General features: G+C 38.4%; 2 protein-coding genes across 3 annotated transcripts; both read right to left on the reverse strand.

Annotated features, from left to right (window-relative positions):
• Nucleotides 1–471: 471 nt before the first annotated feature.
• Nucleotides 472–17557, reverse strand: lats2 (large tumor suppressor kinase 2). Of its 2 annotated transcripts, none has more exons than XM_052565633.1 (9): nucleotides 17337–17557; nucleotides 14121–14359; nucleotides 13647–14035; nucleotides 7863–7995; nucleotides 6243–7768; nucleotides 5500–6082; nucleotides 5186–5368; nucleotides 4975–5081; nucleotides 472–4501 (listed from the first exon to the last, which is right to left on the reverse strand). In XM_052565633.1, exons 3-9 carry the CDS (start codon nucleotides 13998–14000, stop codon nucleotides 3971–3973), a joined length of 3417 nt encoding a protein of 1138 aa, XP_052421593.1. In that variant the 5' UTR covers nucleotides 14001–14035; nucleotides 14121–14359; nucleotides 17337–17557; the 3' UTR covers nucleotides 472–3970. The 2 variants fall into 2 exon arrangements, with proteins under 2 accessions (XP_052421593.1, XP_052421594.1); XM_052565634.1 differs by having other exon boundaries at nucleotides 14137–14359; nucleotides 17337–17539.
• Nucleotides 17558–18251: 694 nt separating this feature from the next.
• Nucleotides 18252–24825, reverse strand: LOC127965419 (uncharacterized). Its single transcript, XM_052566231.1, has 2 exons — nucleotides 24648–24825; nucleotides 18252–20461 (listed from the first exon to the last, which is right to left on the reverse strand). The coding sequence occupies exons 1-2, from the start codon at nucleotides 24823–24825 to the stop codon at nucleotides 19113–19115; spliced, it is 1527 nt and encodes a 508-aa protein (XP_052422191.1). The 3' UTR covers nucleotides 18252–19112.
• Nucleotides 24826–24929: the final 104 nt, after the last annotated feature.

The following is a 24929-nucleotide window of genomic DNA, read 5'->3' on the forward strand; positions in this document are numbered from 1 at the left end:
TTTTATTTTTAGGTGGTTGTTACATTTGTACTTAATGTAATAATACCTCAAAACATGCAGTTTTATCATCAAAAAAGGTTTTGATACTAATCACAGCTAATCTGTTTTCATTCTTATGGTGACAACAGTGGTATTCACATTATGATTCACAATCATAATAATAAACCATTTCAATTATTATATGCACAAAGTATCTGTATTTTGATGTTTTTGATATAGACCTCATCAAGACTTAAAATCAGCCTTGTAAAATATTCATCCTGTAATCATGACTGTAATTTGACTGCCTTCAAACCTAAGTTATTAAAAAAGTAAATTTTGATGAAGTTATTGCTGGAAATAAATGGGTTAATAACAAAGATATTCATGCTCTGATGTGTTACATCAGCTAAAAATATCTAGGGTGTAGCCCAGACACCTCTACAGCCACACACACACACACACACAGAGACACACACAAAACACTCAAAACAAGAGGATGATTTGTTTAATTTAATTTAGACATATACAATTACAAATGAGGACAGCGAAAGCATTTCTTAAACATTCTCAGTTCATACACACATGTAAAAAATGAGATATATATCCAAATGCATACTTTCTGTAATACTGTAGACAAGGGGGGTTCAAAAGTTAGCTCAGAAAAGAGAAAAATAAGAATAAAGGGATACAAAAAATATGTATATCTGTATAAATATATGTTCAATAGTAACAGTATTATATAATACAGTTAAAAGATTACAAACGTCAAAAAGTCCCAACCCATTCATCCATTAAAATACAAAAACATACATTAGAGAAAAAAGTCCCATCATCACACAATTCTAAATACAGTCAAAGATTGTCAGTCAACATTTTCCAAAGACACAGAACACAGAATCCATCCTAAGCACAGCACACACATTACATTCAAACCTAAACCTGACTCTCTGAGAGATTCATAGAAAGCTCATGCTTTTTCACTGAGTGGTCCGTTCTGACGAATATGGGGTAGCAAACATCTGCCAAACTTGCTTTCACACTCCATGGAGCTCAATCAACTTGTCTGATTGGACCAAAGGCATGATACCAGTTTGACTTGGTATATACATTCACATTAAAATATGTTTGTTAAGGTTTCACTTAACTTTTAGGAGTGATCGTACTGACGCAATATATATTTAAAAAAAAAAATGTTTTTTTTTTTTTTTTTAAGCTCTTTCAGTCAGCGGTCATACAAGTTTTTTGACAATATTGACTGCAAGCAATTAACCACATGATTGTCAGTCAGCTTGAGAGATATCTAATACAAAGAACATTTTGTGCAGTGACACATAACCACCACAGATGATTAGATCTCAGAAAGACAATATTAAATGGACTTCATACAGAAATTCAAAACGAACCTTATCACTGATTAAATGCATACAATGTGTTTCCTCATTCATCCAGCTATGACATGCATATACATCTCCTTCAGAGTCCCATTGACTATCATCTATTCTTGCTGCTTCTTTGTCTTTCTCAAGCTATCTCACCAAAAGCACCCTCTCTCTTCCACTCAGGACCGGCCTGAGAGCAAGAAGCGAAGGCCTTTTCCATCTTCTCCTGAAATACTGATCAGCACATGGTACACACACCCACACATTCATTAGAAGGCACACAGTTCGTCTTACACCAGGTCAATCACACTGACAATCAAAACCACACTTTGTACAAAGAGAGAGAGAGAAAGTATAAATGAAAATTTGATGATAATGATACTTTATAGTGTAATATTAATAACAATAAGCAGCATTGGGTCATGAAACTATACTGAAAATATATAAATCAATATAATATATACTTTGAGATAGCATAATTCAGTTTTAAAGTTATAAAGGCTATTTGTTGTATTTAGAAAACTATATAATGTATTTTCTGTATTGCACATAGCCATACCATCAGATATATTTGTCTTTTCTTTAGCCACTTTTTCACCATTTCTAAAAGGTATCTGCCTCCGAGTATTCTTTACATTTTTATAATACTGTGCTGTGAGATCAATTTAAAATGGTGCAGCTGCAGCCTTGATGACAAAACATTTTTGCATTTGTTCTAATGATTCTGTTTCAAAGTTCACTGATGGCGACAGACAAGATCATTTCCAGTGGATCTGGATGAGCATGAACACACACACAACAAAAACCACCCGTCTGACTTTTTAAGATCTTCTTATGAAACTAAATGCAATTAAGAATTCTGGGAAACAGGAAGAAGATAAAGCAGACAGAGTTACACAATGAAAAGCATATGAAGTATTCTTCATAACAAGAAAAGGAAATAGCTGGAGACCCAGCTCTTGTAATTTTGTAAAGTTGAAAACTGTTATGTTGCAGATTTGTTCTGGATGGCCAGTTGCATGTCTGTAGCACACCTCTAAAACAATGTGTGATGCACATCTTAGATACACTTAAAGCAACAGATGAATGTAAAGCAACTATTGGGAGCAGGTTTAGTAAGCCTTTAAACAAACAAACAAAAAAGCAATCCAGATAAGATATTTGTTATTAAATGATTAAAACAGTAACTAAACTAACACACAATGCAAAATAAAAATGGCAACATTGCAATGTTTTTTGTGGTATTTAATTTGAAAGAACGAATGCTACCATGCATATTTCTGACAAGCAAAGGAGGTCGTTTTAATTTTCTATTAAGAGTCTTAATTTTTTTTGTGACATTATTTCCACACATTATGTATGACCTAATAATATATCTCTAACTTAATGGGTTGATTAACATTTAAAAGATGTGGAAATAAAACCTTTAAAAATAATGGGAGTTTTAAGATCCCATGTTCTTGAAGTGCTGACTGTACGTAAAATATTTTGTCTCAATATGTCATCTGAGAGCACCGTTTGACCTGATAAGGCATGAAACATGTGTAACTGCATAATATTTACAAAAAGGCTGCAATTAGTGTTTTAACTGCAAAATACTGCATAATATTTGGACAGACTTTGCATGAAGAAGTGACCTAATACTGTAAATGTAGATAATAGACCTTATAATGTAGAAGTTAAATCTTTAAAAGAATCCGCATGACTGTTTACAATGTCACTTTGAACCACTTGGTGGCGCCACAAAATTTTCTAAAACACTTTTTGTTTTAGACAAATGTAGTGAAAATGACTGGGAACATACGGTAGAACATAAGCAAATCTGACTTCCATACTTAAGAAAATGTTCCTGAAATTTGCTATAAAAGTCAGTTTAGTGTTATAAAAAATACAATAATAATAAAAAAAAAAACTCCACAGTTGTAACTGACAGCATGTTGCATGTACATGCATTTATATTTTTATGGGATTGAATTATAAAGGAGAATTGTGATGTTTCTCTCTGCGCTTGGCATATGTCCTTATCGCAACCTGACCATATAGCCACCATCCTAAGCCCAGCTCTCTTCTGATCCCTCACCATGAACTCTGGTGTTTGGAATGGCTGTGTTAGCATCACCAGGTTAAGAGAGGTGAAGGAAGTGTTAAAATATGATGTAAGACTGGGATATTTTCCCCCAGTGGAATAAAGGAATGGGGCACAGTCGACGCAGACCACACTAACCATAAGAGTAGAGTGGTTTGACTGACAAACCACAGAGCAGCAGCTACACACATCTGTTTTTGTGCTCTCATAGGAGAGTAGCCAACTTTATCAGTCACACCAACATCCCCATGAACTAAGCTGCGTGTATTTCCTTGGTCCCAGGTCAGAGCTTGAGTCATTTTTTAACAGGCAAAGGACACAGCATAATGCTTTTGGAGGAATAAACACGTTTCACATGGAACTCTCTGCACTCCATTTCTGATGTTCTTCCATGCATTTAACCTGTCCAAAACACTCTGAAGAAAAAGTTGGGTTAAAAGGAAGTGTAGGAGATGCAGCGTGTTAACTGTCGAGGTCCTCTATGGGTAAAGGCAGAGCAGCGTGAACACCTTATCCAACATTCTCACACATAAACCGGCTCACACCCTTCCCCTTGCTCTTCCTCCTCATGAACCTCTTCCTCTTCTAGCTCAGGCTTAAGGCCCCCAGCCACACTACTGTTGGACAGGTCTTGCTTTGCTTCCGGGGGCTTGGGATAACGGAATGGACAGCCATTATCATCAAAAAACCTTCGGAAGGTGAACTCATAAAAGGCATGCTCAGGGTGTTTGCCGTGAGGAGAACAAAGCATGTCCCAAGTGCGGGTGCTGTCACCACTGTCACTCCAGGCTCCTGGACCCCCCTCTTCTTCCACAGGGTCAAAGTTGGATGTATCCATGGGGTGGGCAATCTTCGGTCTGTATGGAGCAGGTTGTGTACGAAGATTGCTGGAGAAATCCATCTCAGCAAAGAATGGGTGGGCCTTTATCTCTCCAGCCCCATTTCCTCCCAGACGCTCTTCTGCTGAGCAGCAGAGTTGACCAATAATGTCAACTGCCTCTGGGCTCAGTTTTACTTGTGGAGGCACCTGCAGGGTGTTCTCCCAGTTTATCACCTGTGGAGGCATTGGGAACAAAGTTATTCGATAATTTTTACCATTCCATATATCCCAAACATGTAAAAAATTTACAGAAGACAAGCTGTCCACTTTACTTCAACTCAATAAAAAAGGAACCCATGAAGGTGATTACATCAACGTTAGCAGTGCCTCATCCCTATTGTCAAAATTTCATAAAACCTAAAAAGTTATAACTCCAAAGACAACATGTCTAGTCTGATTACATTAGGGTTGTCCAATCCTTCTCCTGGAGAGCCACTTTCTTGTGTTGGAGTTCAGCTCCAACCCTTATTAAACACATGAACTGGCTAATCAAGGTCTTTAGGATTACTAGAAACTTTCAAGTGTGTAAGGGCAATTTAGACCTAAACTTTGCTGGACATTGGCCCTCCAGGAGCATGACTGGACAGACTGGTTTACATTAACAGTGTAAGCAAAGAGACCTAATAAAATGCAGACAGAGCTCTTACCTTAAGCTGCGTCTCCGTTGGGGTTGGAGCAAGGAAGGGTGGCTGACCAACCAGCATCTCAAACAGGATTACTCCAACACTCCACCAGTCACACAGCTGTGTGTATCCTGCACATAAGAAAGTATCACACTTAAGAGTAGAAGAGATCTATAAACACTGGCACTTCCTAGTGACTAGCTTGTACTTCCAGTGGACTCTGTGCACTCCGTACCTTTGCGCAAAAGCACCTCAGGGGCAATGTAGTTAGGAGTGCCCACCAGAGAGTGTGCCAGGCAGCGCTGGTGTTGTCGAGTTGCCCGCTGTTCCAAAGTCATCAGCCGATCACCACAACGGCAGTTAGACACATCATCCCAAAAGTCACTCGGCTCCATACTATCTTGCCGGATATGGTTCCCTATTCAAACAGTGCAAAGAGAGAAAGTAAAGACAACCAATTAATTTAATTTGAAGAACACTGTAACAGTATTTAAGCCACTTTCAAACAGCTAAAAGCTATGAGTATAACCTTTTCTTCAAGTCCCTTACCTTTTTGGTAATACTTGGAGTTGTGAGTCCAACGGAACCCAGTACACAGACCAAAATCAGTCAGCTTGATGTGTCCGTCCAGGTCAATTAGGATGTTGTCCGGCTTGATATCCCTGTGGATGAAGCCCATCTTATGCACACTCTCGATGGCTAGCGTTAGTTCTGCCACGTAGAACCTGGCTAAGGGCTCTGGAAAAACCCCCATACGGATCAGCAAGCTCATCATATCTCCTCCAGGAATGTAATCCATGACGAAGTACAGGCTGTCTCTGTCCTGAAATGAGTAGTACAACCTGACTACCCACTCATTGTCAGCCTCTGCCAAGATATCTCGTTCTGCTTTCACATGGGCTACTTGGTTTCGGTTCAGAACATCTTTCTTTCGTAGAGTCTTCATAGCATACAGGGCCCCCGTGTCTACTTTGCGTGTAAGACACACCTCACCAAAGGCCCCGATGCCGAGTGTCTTGATTTTGACAAACATCGATTTGTCCATCTTGGCACGTCGTAGTCGGTTGTAATTGGATTCCTTCTGATAAAGCATCTTTCTCATCTGTTCCTGCTCTGCCTCTGAAAGGCCAGCCTTGTGGAGTGGAAGAGATAGAAAAGGGTGGCTTGATTAATGACAATAATGTAATAACATTTAGACTCAATATCAAACACTCATTTAACACAACAATTGTCTGGAATGCAAATCAACCATCTATGTATTTATTGTTTAATAGAGTTCTAGCACTGGTTACCTTGGACATCTCTTGCTCCAGCTGCATCCTGCGATTGAGTTTCTGCTGATAGGTCTTCATCACGTTTTCCACATGCTGCTCCATGTAGAACTTAAAGGCGAAGGGAGAATAACTCTTAATGCGAGACTCTCGCTTCTCTTCATCACGGGCATTCTTTCGCACAGGCACAGGTGAGGTTTGAATCTGCTTCTTATCCTTCACTGCCTTCTCTCCTTTGCCAGTTTTCACTTTGTCTTTGGAGACTGGTTCCTCTTGCTTTCCTACTGAGGCACTCTGGACTGTTCTACTTGTAGTATTGACATCTTGAAATCCACCCATGGCTCCAGTCTCCAGGGATACAGGCTCAGTTCCAGGTCCAGATCCAGGCATGAGCAGTGTTTTGGGGTAGGGTGGAGGCGGACAGCGGTGTTCTTGATTGGGCTCCAGGGCAAAAGTCTCATCTGGCATGTATCCGTGAGACTCTGGTGCATCCTGGGCTTGTGCACTCAGCCACCCTGGATGGCATGGTCCCACAGCTGTCTTCGGCTCAGGCCTCATGACCCGTATACTCTTAACAGGTGGCTGGATTGGTGGAGAGCTCACTGCAGTTATTGTATTTGGCGGACCCAAAGATGCATCCTGCTTTCCAGCAACACTAGCTGCAGGAGGCAATGCCTGCCTCACAGTCACCTTCTGGTGGGTGTTGAAAGAATTGGTCCTACTGGGGACACGTACCTCACCTCTAAAGGGCCCCTGTGGCTGCCTAGCTGAAGGAGTCCCCTCAGGACCTTGGGCTCCTGGCCAGTGATGCTCATAGAGGTCGAGGTTTAGACTTGCCCTGGAAGGAGTGAGAAGGCCTTGAGGAACATCAGAAAACTCACCACCCATAGCTCCAGGTGAGCGCTGCATCATGTGAACCTGGTGTGAGGTGGGACTGGCTTGGCGTGGGTGCGAATGTGGTGGAAGATATAAGTTAGGAGGGTAGCCACCAGAGTTTTGGCCCATTGCTCCTTTGCCTGGCATATTAACATAGTTTTCGGATGTTAGCGGGGTCATCTTATTCTGGAAAGAAGCACTTCGTTTTACCCCATAGCCAGAGGCTTCTATCATATGAGGCCTGTAGTCATAATGAGTGCCAGGACCTCCCGAGGGCTGAGGCTGGATTTGCATGGGTGGTCCAGGCACACTGTAGCCCATCATGGCCTGTTCTATCCCACCAGGGTAGCCTTTTTGCTGGGCTGGACCAGGGGTGTACATAGGGTTCCCAGGGTTATTTTGGGGAGCCATGCTTGTGGAGTAGGCACCCATACTTGCAGGACGACCCATTGGGTTTCCCATGGTAGGACCCTGTGAATTGTTGGCAGGCGGTGGCATGTAGTTCATGACAGGTGGTCCACCCATGTATGCACGAGCCATCTCACCCTCAGCCCCATAACCAGCTCCCTCATACAGTGGTGCTCCCATTTGGTGATAAGGTGGCATTGCCCCATCCCCAGTGCCCTCCATTGCCACCCTGTGGTCCATTAAATTTGGCATGCCAGTTTTTCCTGTAGTGAATTTAAAAAGGGTAATTTTGAGTTTAAAGGCAGTGCATCATTCATAAAATGAATATAGTAATATATGCTTATAGTCTGCACATACCTGGGGAAGTTTGTTTGATGACACGTACAATCTGTTCATTGTGAGGGTCCAGGTAACCCATTTTGCTAATGTATTCCAATGCTGCCTCAATGTTACGGCTGCCAGTCTGTTTTAGGGCACGGACTGCCATTTCCTGTTTCAGAAATGGGAAGCAGAGAACTATTAAAAAAAAATAGCGATGCGTACAAATTTTTTTTTTTTGGTTTTCACAATACATTTCCTGTCATTATTTACAAATGAGGCACAACTTCACTTATATGAGGTTTTTAAATGCTACTTAAGATTCAATACTACTAGTACTTTTAAAGATGAGATTACAACTAGGCTACCTGTAGGCATGATACTCTTTATTATAATCACAGAGATCAGTTTGAATTAAATCACTTGAAGCAAAGCAAAGCTGCTGAGGCCATGACTGTCAATAAATTCCCCAAAATATCCCACATCAGATGTAGGACAACCAGAAAGTGTAGATTTTGTTCTTTAATTTGCAGAGAAATTCATTTCTGGAGAGACTTTAATAGAGCCAAAATTATATATTTTTTCTTTTCTTTTACATTTAAGGCAAAGTCAGATTTCCTTCACTTAAAAGGCAATGCTCTAGTTTAATTTAGTTAACATTCTTCAGCAAAAAAGGAATGCATGTTCTTGAGCAAAAGGAATGTATGTAGCTTGACAAATACTTTAACCAAAATGGTATCGTACAGTTTTAGAATTTGTACTAGTTATGGAAAATTACCTCAATGCACTTAGATAAACACATATGTCCACATGAACATGCGCGTAAATATAAATTAACCCTTAGCACATACACACACAACAGATAATTGTTAAAACAACATTCCCTGCAGCTGCTTCCTCTGTAAGTTAGCACAAGGGTCTTCCGGTCCCAGCCCACAAGTGCACTATGACCAGAGCTGGGCACATCTGACCACACATCGCACTGTGGGACCCTTGAAATGATTCATAGATTTGATGGTTATACTTAAGGAACATTCATTTTAATTTGAAACTTTGATTTTTATTAATTTTTTATAATTATACTGAATTTAAAGTAAACAAATTTATATATATATATATATATATATATATATATTTATTTTTTTATTTTATTTTTTTTTTCTCAACAGTATTACCCACCATGCAACAACTCTGTTGTCTGTAAGGAAACTGAAGACCTTTAGTCTTGGTCCCTTGTCACATTTTGTGACAGCGCAATTTAAAATAAAACATCTCAGACATGTACAATCTTCTGTGAGCAGACCCACACCTATATGAGGAAATCCCCTTGAATGGCATATGACCTCATTCAGAAGACATTCTGCCCAAACCCAATTCTACAGCACCACAACAAGCTGTTTTATACTGCCTCTGGTGGTCAAACATAATGCTGCACCAAGCATGCCATGGAAAATTGGTGGGGTAAGTGCCTAATTCCGCACATACTTCTGTTTATGCGTTCAAAGTAGATTCATATTATGAAACTGACAAATTTAGAGTGATAAAGACTATTACAGAGTTTTGGTTAGATGGCACTGACAGAGTAAAAATCAATGGCCATACACAAGCAGCTATAAAACCTTGGGCACACTCAGTACGCAGTGCCACATCCACACGCATTCTACACATTCCCTGGGTAGTTTAGATTACTCTGTGTATTGCCATCAGTTTATCTACATGCTTACTTACAAAGTCAGAACTGTACAAAACATGCAGGAAATACTCTGAGCACACGCTGTCTGTGATTGCTGCTCTCAGAATTGCCATGGCTTTCTGTTGCATTCCATCACTGTCCGCTCCAAGGGTGTGTGCCTTCTCGTCCCCCTTGGTTATTTAAAGGCGCCACTCTCTCGTTCCCTCTTTAAAACTCACACACACGCACACACACACACACACACACACACACACACACACACACACACACAACAATCCAACATGGACTTCAGTCTGGTTTCGGGAAGGGCTAGGTCTGGTCTGGCCCCAGGTCAGAGTTTCAGCTCTGACCTCCACTGTCATGGTGACAGATGATCAGGACATTCCACGGGCCAGCAAGCAGAAGTTCCATCCATGTATAAATCTATGTTTCAGTCTCATTTTAAATTGTCCCCTCCTCCTCTCTTTATTTTTGAAAACTTTCTGTTCCAATGTGCTCCAAGCGTTCATTTGGTTGGTCCCAAAATATCTCATTTGTATTTACACCCTTGTCATGACCACAAGCCTCAATGCTACACTAGACATTCAATTACTGACTGTGGCGTCGGTCGGTAAGTAAGTACCCACACAGAAACACAAACACTTCTTTCTCCTTTTTTCCCAAACTCATACTTTAAAAAGTAAACAGTCTATAGTCTTGAATAAAGTGACATAAATATATTCCATCACTATTCATTTTTAAGAGCTTCCACTTTGACCCAAATTCTGAAACACATTCCACCACTGAACATGGTAACGAAAGCCATATGGAGGACTCCAAGACAAGGACCGGATGGGCATCATCATCAGTGGATGGAGAGGTGAAACATCATCCTTAAAATAGCAAAATAGCTAAAACAGCAGCTAAAACAGCCCAGCATAGCACTACCAATTCCAAGGTCATGGGTTCAAATCCTTGGGCATGCATGAACTAAAAAAAAATGTCCTCAAGCAGGGATTCGAACTCGGGACGCCCACAATACAATCACTTTGTAAGTCAGCGCACTGCCCAAAAGAATGTCGACAATGACAAATGTCATTGTAATCTTTTATATACAATAACTTACTCTGCTCTTCTTTTTGGATGACATCCCCGATACCTCTTACTTTTCAGCCCCTTCCCACCAACCACTGATATTTTGTGATGAAGAAAAAATTGAGCCCTGTCCTACATTAGTTCTTGTTAAATATTCTGTTCCACTCACATAACAAAAGTCTAATAGTGTTTCAGATTGACTTTCAATGTAAAAATGCACTCAACTGACCAGTTCAACATTCTGGACAAACTGCGTTGTGCAAGATGGCTAATATAAACATTTAGATCATGTGCAAACACGATATGTCAACGCCGCACTAGACATTTATCATATCACGTATATTCCGCCAGTACACAAGCATCACATGCATGATGTATGCAGACAGCTTTTCATATCCTAAGCTCCAAACCACAAATCCACAACACATGTCATACTCATCTTCTTCCTACACCCCACCCCCTTCATTCCCCAACTAAAACATTTCCTCCTTCAGAGGTGGTTATGTAACCGTCAGCCACATTGCTGTGTAATTTGTGAGGCGAAATCCAACTATATCAACCAAACTAAAGCAGCTCAGGGAAGGACCAGAGGCAGCCATTTACCTTCCTGGAATGTACAGAGAGTCTGAGAGGAACACAGGCCCTAGTCAGAAGACGACGATGACGAACTAAAAATAACTAGTCACACACCACAACCGAGTCATTTCACAATAATGACTAAATTACTACTAATAAAAACATGCCGAAATGTATGCCCAGAACTTATGGGAGGTCTAGGCGCATGTGGTGCACAACACAGGGACAAGATTCAAACTCAATGAATATTTGGCCAGGCTAAATCTGAAAACGAGGAGACATGAAGTCAGACAGACTAAGCCACAAAACACAAATTTCATGTTTTTGTAACAACTGAATAAAAACCTTTAACCCACATTTAAAATCAAAAAATTTCAAAGGACCAGAAAAGGGACATCCCTGCTTACTGTATTTCTGCTGGGGAAACTGTACCACCCATCTACGAATGAACGGAGCACTTCCTCTGTGTGTACTGCTGTCGTCCCATGAATGCAGGGCAAAGAAAAATCAACCGTATGATTGTGAAATTCACATATGCCTGTGAAATAGTATGCTGTCAGTTCTGAATTCAATAAATATAAATGGTGGAAATCATGTTTAAAGTAGCTGTCCTCAAATGGAGGGTTAATCTTACTTTAATTATAGTATTAATGAACTGTTACTACATAAACTCATACTAGTACATAAAATGATCATTCATGCATATCATAATCAGCCAGCATCAGGACCGACAGCAAAAGATAAGCCTGTCAGGAATGTATTCAGACATCATGATCCAAATCAAGTCTGACTCCATACTATACTTCATCTGATAGCATGTTTCAGCTTCCAGAGACCTAAAAAAGTCCCGTTCCAGTCTCTATTTAGCCATGTCATAAAGGCAGCTTGGCTCCCTTCAGCTAGGCCTCGTAATTCCACTGGGCCGTGGTGGATTTCTCGCTGGTGTTGTGCATGGGCTTGAGCACAGCATTCCTCACATGCCTAATGCAATCACAGGGCTGCTCTCAGAGCTGTATCTGAACATTAGCAGCAAAGCTCCAACACATAATCATCAATGATCTGACAATGAGTCTGCTTTAGAGAGACCGAAACAAACTATAGGACCTTTGGTCTCCTGCATGTTTGACACAAATGAATGAACAGGCTGTTTTTTATTTAATTTTTTATCCTGCCATCAATTTCTCCCCCTTATGTCGTTTCAAACTTGTATGGATTTATTTTTTTTCAGTGGTAGGTTGTTTAATATTATTTATATACTATTATAGTATTTATAAAGGTTTTGAATTGTTTCAACACTTTAAATCTAATTCAGTAAGTTGTTCTATTATGTTCTATGAAATTTTCATTTCAGCTTAATATCAAGGTTAAGGTTTTAAATTTAGTATTATAACAACACTGCTCTGTGAATGTAAAATATCTCAGTTGTTTCTTTTTTGGTCAGTGGTCACCACAACTTTTCAATTATCAACATTCTTCAAAGTATCTTCTTCTGTGTTCTACAAAAGAAGGAAAGCCATACATGTTTGGAACGGCATGAGGGTGAGTAGATGATAACAGAGATTTTGGGTGAACTATCCCTTTAATATTCAGCCACTAGATTTTAATACAGGGACCAGAACACATGTAACACATTTAACTAAATAGTGATTGCACAACAACCACTATTGCACAGCAACACAGATACACTGAAACAATCAGTTACAAATACTACAGTATAATGTTCTAGCATTTAGTTATATATTAACTGGACCATTATCAGCTAACACTAATACTGGCATGTACAACTGAAACACAAGTCTGTATAAATGTTTGTATTTTGAGTGTTAAAGGTAAGGATTAGGAAGGGCTGACTTGGCTTCTGCCACTTCCTTTGGGGCGGAGATGTTCCACTGAGCTCATCAAAGAAAACAACTAAAAAACCAAATAAGTTGTGAAAACTGCCATTTCAACATTACATTCTATATTATGTCATGATTTCAGACTTGGCAAAGACAGGGTATGCACTGCACTTAATTTCTACTATACAATGTTCAAAGTTCAATCTTTGATATTTAAGCTCAAAAAGATTTTTTTTTTCAGAAACATTTCTGAATGCAAGTTTATACAAATGCATTTGTCTATGTATCCGTATGTGTGTGTGTGTGTGTATGTATGCATGCATGTGTGTATCCGTATACATGTGTGTGTGTGTATAAAATTAAAAAATATATATCTTTCAATCAATTTAACATGTCCTTGCTGAAAAAAGAAATGGTTAAAAAAATGTGTTTTTTAGCAAGGACATGTTAAATTGATTGAAATATATTTTTTTAAATCTTACAAACCAGAAATAAATATACACTCACATACAGGCTACATAAACATCTTTTTAAAAACATTATATCATTTTGTATTATTTACATTACTATCTGAAATTTGAATACCTACACATACAGTATACATCCAGTATATTTATATTATCCAACAGAGACATTACTTACCTGATCACAACCAGCATTGACGAGATCCTGCAGCATCTGTCTGTTGACTTCACCAGGATGCCCCGAGCTGGATCCCGGCCCTGATTCATTGGCAAAAGGCAATAGAGACTTGCGGATCTCTCGCAGGGCATTTTGGTAGTTGTTGAACTTCTGAGGCTGCCGGAGCTGTTGTTGCCTTCCAGCTTGGTCTTTCCCCTTAGAGTCCCCACCTCTGCCCCCCTCCCCTCGAGAGCTCCCTCCATGAAGCGCCTGGCTCACCAGCTTCGCAGGTTGTTTCAGTCCTTCCTTGATCTCCTGCAGGCGCTGGCGCGTGTTGCCCACGTACGGGGCGGCAGGGAAGGTCTTAGGCCTCATGAGTGAACGTGGCCGGTACACACAAATGCTTCACCCTTGAAAAACACAGAAAGATTTAACCAGTTACTAAAACACACAATGAAAGTGCAATCATACACTAAGACACAGAGTTGTACATACCCAGGCTCAGTCTGACCTGAATAGATAACAGGCTGCAATGGGAAAGATGCTAGGGAAGATTAGGATTCCTGTTTTCACTCGTCTTTGTTGATGCTGCCTCTTTGGCTCTGGCTTGTGCTGGATGCTGGCCTACTCACATCCCAGCACCCCTTTCAGGGCTCACACTCCCCCTCCTCCCAAGACATGTGAGGGGTTATGTCTGCATTTTTGTTCCATCCCAGTCTGGTATGCATCTTTGCCTGTGGAGACAGTGTTAGACAGAAGGGTCAGGGTGCGGTCCAGGCACGTCCAAGACCCTGCATCACTTCTCTATGTCAAATGCCTGACAGTCTGAGTCTGATCAGACATTAGCACCTCTGTCAACAGATAGGTTTATCCCTTAACACATGCACATCTGTGCTGTTACTTCCTTGATGCAGAATATGCAGTCAGAAGAATAGCAGCATGTTATTTATGCAGCAGCTCACATGGTTATATGGCAAACCTTTATTGTAGATGCAAAATCAAACTTCTACACAACACAAACAGTGTCATAACTTATAAAATATACTTTGGATCTTATGACAACAATGAAAAGTTTTTTTTAACCAATGAATTATTTTATTCAGGATGCATTGAATTGATGTCAAAGCAAAACATATGTGCCAGTAGGCATTTATACAAAGATTTATATTTCTATTTTATTATTTATTTATATACATACATACTGTAGATATACAGTATATATATATATATATATATATATATATATATATATATATATATATATATATATATATATATGCTGATCTAATATGCTGATTTGGTGCTAAAGAAAAATTACTTATTACCTTAATTTCTTAATTTGGTTGCTGAAAATTCAGCTTTGGTACAAACGATTAAATTCACAATATTGCTATTTTACTGTATTTTGGTGTGCATAACTTATCTTACCAACCCTGAAATGTTGAAAATAAAAATGTAGAGTGTTCTGTTCTGGAGAAACAGACTAAAAAGCTACTGACCATGGTTCATGACTGTGACTTGAACTAAAAGCAAGCCCTTCAATATATCCCGCTCAAACTTCCTGTTTCTAAAGGAAATACCTCAAATTCATAACAGGAGTGAAAATGCCTCACATCACTATATCCGTGGGGTCTTAAAATACCAAACGTTTCACAACATTTATTTTTACATTTCTTGTCTTCTGGTCAAACAAAGAAGAAAGGACCTTCAGAACAAACATATTTCTGGAATGTGGGTGCTCAATACTGGAAATGCATTGCTCAGTCTAGAACAAATATAGTATAATTCCCATTACTGTAAGGCTTCCAAAACAATACTTTCAATGCCTTCCATTCCTCAAGTTACAGCAGCAATACACCAATACCTCCGCTTTCAAACACTAATTCAAGCACACTTCGGAGTTCAACCATGAGAAAAGTAAACATTTAATAGATTTATATTCAATAACAAGCTTCTAATGATGTGTAGTGTGGTATCCAAATTCAGCTGCATTTAACTCCATTAGAACTATATGAAATGGATGAGTGATTCTAAACTTTTTTTTTTTTTACCTTTATTCTAACTAGAGAACAATATTTGTCAAATCATTACAATTTCACACTTTTGCTTAATTATTACTCAGAGCTAGTGATGGGGTCTGAAAAAATGATTAGGTATGAGAACTGGAAGCAATTATATTTTTTATAGCATGATCCATAAATCATGTAAGTTTACTGTTGAAAATGTTGTTCTTGCACTTTTATCAACATTTGCATATATACATACATACACATATATAAGCAAAATATACAAAAATTCTAAAAGAGCTTATTGTTTAAATAACCACATCACACATCAATACAAAAACAAATGTATTGTATGCTTTCCTATTGAGTTTTGTCATTGTTTTCCTTGCAAAGTACAAAGTATGAAATCATTTAAACACAACAGAATCACACTGACATGTCCCCTCCGTGGGACGCCTACGTTTACTTCATTACATTACTATTAAATCCTAATGTAATCATGACAAACTATATATCGTTGGAAAGGTCTAAGACTCCTAAATAGATATTTTACCAATGGTTTTTTGTTAAAAATTATGTAGGAAACGTAATAGATTACTTTATGACAAGAGTGCATCTTAAAAATCTACATCATAACAGGAGGTCAGACCTTTGTCAAAAAAATAAATAAATAAATAAGTCTTCTTCGTTGCACTTTTCTCTTTCACACTTTAGAAATCATCAGAAATTATATCTCACTTGAAAACTTAATCTCAAAATTAATCTTTTAAAACCCATTTTAAAATCAGCATTGCGTTACCATAAAAAATGTTCATCAATATCATTTAACAAAATGATAATCAATTATAAAAATGTAAGTTTGGACATAAGACATTGTTCAAACATAAGGGGTGACAGTTAAGGGGTTAAAAATGCCACTGTTGTCGCTTAATTTCATAATTTTCCTAAATATTTTTTGACAACACAAAGCAGACAAAAACAACAAATGTAAGAATGAATACAGCTCTCACCACATGTCATCGCGAATCTCACGAGAAAAACAAAAGATCACTTTGTTGGTGGAGTGAATTGTTCAGTTTCAAAACAGTCAATGTTTAATGTAATCGGCCCGCTATTGTACATCATTTTAATAATGCTACTAAAACATCTAATTGCGCGAGATAAATAAAAACCTACCGCAAGTATAGTTTGTTACAACATAACCTGCAGCTCGTGGAAACCTCTATTTTATCACCACCACAGCCGACGCAAATTTTCAATAGATTTGAACATAACTGTGATTTGGTCATACCAGCCAAAGCAAATATATTTTTTACAGCGAGTTTCGCTAAAGATTCCGTTTTATTGTTGTAAAATTGTACAAAGTTGTAAAGTTGTAAAACAGAATATCCAGAAAGGTTTTACGGACATAAACTCATTTTTCTCATCAGTTTTACAGACAGTAATTATTCAAAATGTTTTAGACACAAAGTAACTTTAAGACGGAATAAAGTTGCAGGGCCTCGAGGCTGGAGCGCGAGGAGCGCAGATCCGCGCGAGAGAGTCCGCATTCCAGCGCAGGGAGAATGCGCTCACTCCTATCTCACTTTAAATGACAAATACACCTTCCTTCCCACAATTACAAAGGGTTCGCGAGCGTAAATCGAATTTATAAATCCCTAAAAACTACTAACGCCCATCGTTAAAAAAGCTTTGAGCTACTCACCATGTGATTTTAGTGGTACCTTAATCCAAGGAATTGATTTAAACTTCAGTAAAGTTGTAAATTATCTGTTTGGTGTTTTGCTGCCCAGGGATCGTCTTTCGATGTCCTCTCATATAAAGCACACAGTGAAAATCATGGGATTGTCCTCCATTTTCTCGGCAGAATTAGAATGCAGTACATAGTTGGACACTTACTGCATTGTTAACATTCCAGAGGAGTCACGTGAGGCAGCTGTGCACGTCAGCACTGCACATACCCTAGGCGGGGCTTCCGACATTTACAACGCTGAGATTCTGATCCCAAACAGATATTATCACAGGACAGGGACAATACTGGCGAATTTATGTAGTAGCCTTGTGTTGCTCGCATAGATACCAGAACTCATAAATCTTATTATTGTTATTTTAAAATAGACTTGTTTTTTAGATTCTTCAGTGGACTCCTCATTAATCAGGTTGTAGCATCCTTTAATCAGTCCATAATTTTAGTCTCAAGTTCTTATGGAAATCACAAAAATATCACATAATTAAACCAGCCACAACACTCTGCTTACAAGATTTGACACGTTCTGATGAATGATCATAAAGCAGGAATTGTTTCATCAACTTTATGACACATACACATCAGAATTTTCTGCCAAAATGTATATGAATATATAATGCTAATATTGTTAAACCGTATACCTTTTGTGTATCCTTTTATTTTAAATACTGCTGCATGTGACAAAATATTTTGTCACACTAAAAGTATAAATAAAATTAATTTATATGAAATTCTTAAATAATATATTAAGTAGAATAGTTATTATTATATTAGAATAGTTTTAGATGGAGTACAGAATGTTGGAAGGTCTTGTTTTTTATGGAACAAATAAGAAATTTATAAGAATAAAGACACTGAAAAGTAACAAAATACCATTTCCAATTAGAAGTACTCAACTTTTATGGAGATATTTTCATACATGAAATACAACAGAGTGCTACATTAGATTACAGTCGTGTTGGTGAACTTTTCACATAGAACACATGATTGAAATGGAAATTCAACATAAACATCACTTTCCTAAGCAATAACATAGTTAAATGGAACACACAGTTAAATGATATGAGGGATACAGTGCTGAAACATGTGCAATGGTCAAAATTCAGAGTGAATATATCATGGTATACATAACTAAATGTTGATTTAACACAACAATGATCTCATAGCAATGAAATTACCAAACTGTAACTTTGTGAGACTTACACATTACACGGTAAAGTGACAAGGCAACATCAGAAGTAAAGAACAAAGTACTGTTGGGTTAATGTAAAAATATAGTATATATCTATACAGAAGCAAAAAAAAAGAAAATAGTATAGGCATCACAAGGATAAAGGCACTGGAACTTAAGGGCAGCTAATGTCAAAATACAACAGTCTCCGACAGAGATGCTTTCTTTAGTGCCTTGAATATTTTAAATTCTCAGCATACACGCTTCACTCTCGACAATACTAAATTAAAATTAAACTATGGATGGAATGTCTCTATCAAACTGAAGCATCAACAAAGTCAGCCTAGAAACTAAGGGAGTTCCTTCTGTAAAAACACTAGATTGTCCAGTGAACTGTGCCTGATGAATATGTTTGGTATAAACTAGTCCTTAGGTTGCATAAATGTTCTAAGAAGGTTAATATCCTCTTTTAACAATAAGTCTTCCGCTAAAATAGGGAAACAATAAAGGTGCATTCAGCCAATGTACAAATAAAAGTTGCAAAGTGTGGCAAATATGAGCGCTCATTCCAGGGGTGCAGCAGAAATACACAGGTTATTCAAGGCACAAGCAACCTGCACTATCTTATCAAAAGTGCTCACATTGGAAGTGCGGTCTATGACCGTAAAGGGACTCTCAACTGGTCCAGTCAACATAGAGTATCTCCTCTTGACCATGTCTATTACCTTCCCAACATGCCTGTGAACATTCACTATATCTGAAAGTGTGCCAACCAGTAAGACATTTTCTCCATCCTGTCCACTCTGGCAATTTTCATAGCAATTTCTACTAGTGATTTTGAGTTCGGCTTTGCGAGCCCCCACCAATTCCTCAATGTCAAAGTTATGCTCAGCCAACACAACATCACCGGGCAATACCTTACAAAGGAGGCCTGAACTTTCAACAAGATTTTTGTCACTGACGTGACCTGGTGATCCCCTCGAGACAAACATGACAACACCTTGAGGAGCAACACCTATCACATATTTAAGCTCATTCACCGTGGCCTGAGCTGGCACAGTCAGTGCTGTAGATGCAACCTCTTGATTCACATCCACACTAAGAGCTTTTTCCAGAGACACCCTAAAGCAGTCAATGATCACTGCACAGTCTGGGTAAGTGCAACGTAAAGCTGCAGGTAGGTTTTTTCTGAGCTCCGCTCTGGATGGCCAAAAAACAGCAGTGGGCACGAGGGTGGTGAACATTATATTAATAATCCGATGGACAGTCCTGGTCACGGTGGCCACCTTGACCCCAAAACGATAGGCCAAGTCTTGGTTTTTAAGATCAAGCCTGAGTCGCATTAATGTCAAGAGCAGTTGCTGGAATTTTGAAAGTTTTGCATTTTTGTCTCCTTTCATATGTGGAATGAGAAGCAACATGACCGTCTCAAACACAAAGTAGTTTGGCAGTCCCGTATAGAAGCGAACCTTTTCTGGATCATTTCTGAATGACGCCTCAGTGAGAGACATCTTTTCTATCGATTCCCTCAGCTCCATGTTCTCTTTCTTAAGAGCCTCAAGACTGGACTCATAGTCAGGGGGAATGTTTTTGACTGGGCTTCCCATTTGGTTTACACTTGTAAGTGAGATTCCTTCTTCTACATCATCTTCAGTCTTATCATCCTCTTCATCACAGCTGCTTAATGAAGAAGAAACACTTTCTGGTTCTTCTTGACTCCTAGTCTGGCCATGGTCCTCCAAGAAACGTCCTTGTCCTTGCAAGAAGAGCAAAGCATTGGCTGCCTCCACTTGTGCCTCTTGTTTATCATACATTTCACAGGAACTTGCTTCCTTCATATTTGGTGACAGTGGCGCTGAAGTGAAAACAGAAGGAACATAGTCTGGGGATCTAGGATTTTTTACTTGTTTTCCTGTAAACAGAAAAAAAAATACATTTACTTCTATAAAAAAAAAAAAAAAATCCAACACCATTTTTACTGTCAAAAACATTCATAAAAATATAGAGCAGTCGGCACGATGAAGTATATCTTTGAGATAATTATAATAATTATATAAGCAATCATATCCGGAAATACTCTTACAAGCATCTAAGGAATACAAAGACTTTTATATATTTATACAGTCATCTAGTGGTTAGATCGTGGTATTACATATGATTTTCTTTATTTCTTCCACCAGGGGGCACCAATCTGCTATCCATGTATTGGATTTAATTAAACACCTTTGCTCAATTTCAAGTTAAACTCTGTATTAAAGGGGCCCTATTATGCGCTTTTACAAAGTCTTGATTTTGTTTTGTGGGTGAGCTAGAACAGGCTCTCATACTAGGTTGTTAGAAAAACACATTATTTTTCACATATTTTACATTATTACAACACCTCTCTCTCCTGGCATGATCGCCTGGAATAGTATGGAGGTAAATCAGTAGCTAAACTCGAGAGGTTGTTGATCTGCATGTGAGAACTTGTCATATTAATATCTTGTATTTGTAAGTAGAAATTTAAACTCACAGCTCTGATGTGAAAAGCTGAATGTTTCAATTTGCACATACAGAAAATGATCAAAACACCCGTGTTTTGAATTGGAAGTTGCGCATTAATAGCTACAAATGTGTAAATAAATTACATACACAAATGTTTACAACATATATTTTCTGCATTCATCTTGTCATTCAGGTATTATCTGGTAGACAAATAATGCAACATCTTTCACATGTATATCCTATTGCATATTGCAGAGTAATATTGCTGTACCAGAGCTGCTGAGAAACAGTTGAGACATGCTTAGATCTCACTGCCACGCCGTCATGTGGTTCATGGAGCTATCAATACTTCCAAACAAATCACTCTGTCAATATGTTTGTATTGGATTAATTGGGACAGACAGCAGTTTCACTATATTTTGCAGCGATTTCTAGTAATTATTATCACATAATGTGCATTGATTGTGCATGGATAACTACGCTAACTATGCTTTACAATAGTATTTTATTCTGGGAAATGAAACAGCATTAATATGTTCTCATACTCCTAGGCAGTGAAATGTGATCAAACACCTTAAGTGTAACTTTTAACTAATAAAATAACTGTACTACATTTTACGGCTTAGTTAAAGCTGCAGTAGGTAACTTTTGTAAAAATATATTTTTTACATATTTGTTAAACCTGTCATTATGTCCTGACAGTAGAATCTGATAATCTGTGAAAAATCAAGCTCCTCTGGCTCCTCCCAGTGGTCCTATTGCAATTTGCAGAAATTCATCTGCTCCCGGTAAGAAACAACCAATCAGAGCTGCGGTCCGTAACTTTTTTTTGTGTTCAAGATTTACAAAATGTATATAATAAGCGAGTACACCATGAATCCATTTTCCAAACCGTGTTTTTAGCTTGTCCTGAATCACCAGGGTGCACCTATAATAAGTGTTTATATTCGGACTATTTTAGATTGCTTCGGGGGCACCGCGGCGGAGTAACCCAGTACCTTTGTGATTCTTCATGGACAGAAACAGAGAGAAGTAGTTCCGGCTACGATGTTCTTCTGCAAAACGCAAGCAGTTCTGTTTATTAACCGCTAGAGCATCAAAATTTACCTACTGCAGCTTTAATTTGGAGAGATTTTGTTACTAAATAATATGCGCAATAATTATGATCTATGAATGACCATTTAAAATATAAAATGTTCTAATATGCTTATTATTTAGATTACAATTACTGTAGTATTTAGGGTTAAAATAGAGAAAATGTTTTTAAATTCCAGTGCAAATGGGCAAATTAGAGGCATTTAGTGGCCAGAATGATAATAATCATATGTAATGCCATTGTTTAACCACTAGGTGGACATATAGATGTTTAATAAATAAATGTATTAAAGGGGGGGGGGGGGGGGGTGAAATGCTATTTCATGCATACTGAGTTTTTTACACTGTTAAAGAGTTGGATTCCCATGCTAAACATGGACAAAGTCTCAAAAATTAAGTTGTACGTTTGAAGGAGTATTTTTGTTCCCAAAATACTCCTCCTGGTTTGTCACAAGTTTCAGGAAAGTTTTTTTCAAATATGGCTCTGTGTGACGTTAGATGGAGCAGAATTTCCTTATATGGGTCCTGAGGGCACGTCTGCCGGCAGAGCACTGTACAGGTAAACCTCACTCCCCGATCTCAAGAGAGAGGGGTTACACCTGCATTTCGAAGATGCTTGTTTTACAAACAAGGCCCAGTTTGACGACGGATTTGCCTATCGTTTATTTCTTAAGGATGATGCAATCTCAACGAAAAAGGGTCACGATCGTGTGTTGGAACCGCAGGTGGTAAGTAAAACTGCTTTAAATATCTCTGCCTCTTTGTTAGTGCGTCCGCCTCCCATGTCGGAGACCCGGGTTCGAGCCCCGCTCGGAGCGAGTCGTTGCTGATGCTGCTCTCGTTCAGTTTCAGCCTCTGGATCTGATTCTGGATGATAAATAAACGGCTGAATCTGACTGTTAGCCATGGTTTGTTTTGGATGATGGTTTTTTTTTCCTCACGGTAATGTCACAACTTCCAAACGCTCTCAACGCAAAAGCCTACTGGAGCTCGTGATTCTGAAGGATGTAGTACTACTCTATAGGTACTCAAGATTAACAGGATATTGAGTGAAAACGAGCATTTCACCCCCCCTTTAAGCTCTACTCTCATAGCTCAAAACAGTATTGCTGGTCATAACTGCTTATTTTGTTAGGTTTTGCTTTTTAATGTACATTTAGATATGATCAAACAATCGATTTTTATAAGTTAATTTTTTTTAATGTTGTATTAAAAAAGGTTCATTACTGACAAGCAAAATAGGAATTTTACCCAATGTAGAAGTTTTCAATTATTTTTACAAAAACAACAGTTATGTTGCAACTCTGGTACAGAGATATGCAGTGGGAAATACATGTGAAAGATAATATCTACCAGATAATACCTTAATGACTTAATGAATCTATTGTCTTAAAATCCTGTAAAAGCTAAGTAAATTCATTGAAAACAGATCAACAAGCTCTCGAGTTTTGCTACTGTTTTACCTTTATAGAATAGCTCTTGTATCAAATGAAGGCCCAGCTTCTGAAATAGGAAATGTGCTGTGACTGGTAAGCTGGGCCAGTGTGTGTTGTGATTGGCAGCGCTCGTCGCCTGGTTAGAAAATGTCATGCCCCTAACCATAGCCGCCTCCGAGCTTCAGTGTAAATATTGTCAAAATCAAATCAATTTGAGCGCGATTTAAACCTGGATGTTTGGAACCACTCTAAGTTTGTCAGCATTGGGAAATCTTGTGTATCTCCAACATATTGATAACACTCGCTGCCTTCTCTAAGAGCAGCTCAACCAGGTCTCGTCCCATTCGTCGATCTTTGAGATATCACAAATCCCTGAAAATATACAATGTAATATAAAATGTAAAAATATACGTTGTAGTCCAAACAAGTCAGTCGTTGTAGTTTTTGAAAAGTGATTTTTGTTAAATAAAATTTCTAAATTTGAAGTGGACTTTGACCTTTATAGCTTTGCAGATCTTTTTTTATGTTCAAAGAGCAACATTACAAACTAACTTAAGTTGAAAAAGTATAATAGGATCCCTTATTAATTTTTCCCCCTAATGTTTTAAATACATAAACAGTGCATCATTTACATTACATTTAGTAGACACTTTTATCCAAATTGACTTATAAATACTGAACATTGAATACTGTCAAGTACGATTAAATCCCATAAAAATACTAAATATTAAAGAATAAATATGGAACAAATTCATTAGTACATTCATTTCATTAAAAATGTTATGTTTGTCTTCGTTTTGTTTTGACTGCAGACGTGTGACCCTTGTGTGCAAAACCAAAATTGAAGTTAAAGCTAAATAAGCATTGTGTAATTTTACATTTAATCCAAAACCCAAAGTGTATGATAACAATGAAATTAAAAAGAAAAGGAAACCCTTTCTGGCTTTCAGCCCCGTTATGTACATCAGAAAGGTGCGTTACAAACATCAAAAACGTTCCCCCGCTCTACTAGAGATACATACAATCAACCCAGAGATGAGCATTGTTTTTAAAAGATTCCCATGATATCTGATGTACACATACCCGAAATAAAGTGTGTGCTGCAGAGTCTACTGCCCTCGTTTGGCACCCAGCCTTCACGATTCACGGCAGAGATCCAGCGCTGCTTCCGCTCCGGGTCGCGAGGAAACCTGTAGAAGGACAGTGTGGTCCCAGGAGTCCTCCTGTTCCGACAACCGGCCACTACGCATGTGTGAACCATATTAAGGCCACCGAATTTGTGGATGTATTTGCTTTTCTTCCCTAGTAATATTTACAATCTGACTCCCAAAATGGCGGTGGGGGTAGTGTAGGCGACGCGGATGT

The sequence above is a fragment of the Carassius gibelio genome, chromosome B9 (genome assembly GCF_023724105.1).
Source record: "Carassius gibelio isolate Cgi1373 ecotype wild population from Czech Republic chromosome B9, carGib1.2-hapl.c, whole genome shotgun sequence".
Taxonomy (NCBI): domain Eukaryota; kingdom Metazoa; phylum Chordata; class Actinopteri; order Cypriniformes; family Cyprinidae; genus Carassius; species Carassius gibelio.

Coding starts and splice junctions, on each gene's coding strand:
- lats2 (XM_052565633.1), bottom strand. CDS start 14,000: ATGAGGCCTAAGACCTTCCCTGCCGCCCCGTACGTGGGCAACACGCGC. Junction 5,369..5,499: donor CTCCAAGTATTACCAAAAAG/GTAAGGGACTTG, acceptor CTGTTTGAATAG/GGAACCATATCCGGCAAGAT. Junction 4,502..4,974: donor CAACGGAGACGCAGCTTAAG/GTAAGAGCTCTG, acceptor ATGCCTCCACAG/GTGATAAACTGGGAGAACAC.
- LOC127965419 (XM_052566231.1), bottom strand. CDS start 24,825: ATGGTTCACACATGCGTAGTGGCCGGTTGTCGGAACAGGAGGACTCCT. Junction 20,462..24,647: donor CAGCACACACTTTATTTCGG/GTATGTGTACAT, acceptor TTCTGTTTACAG/GAAAACAAGTAAAAAATCCT.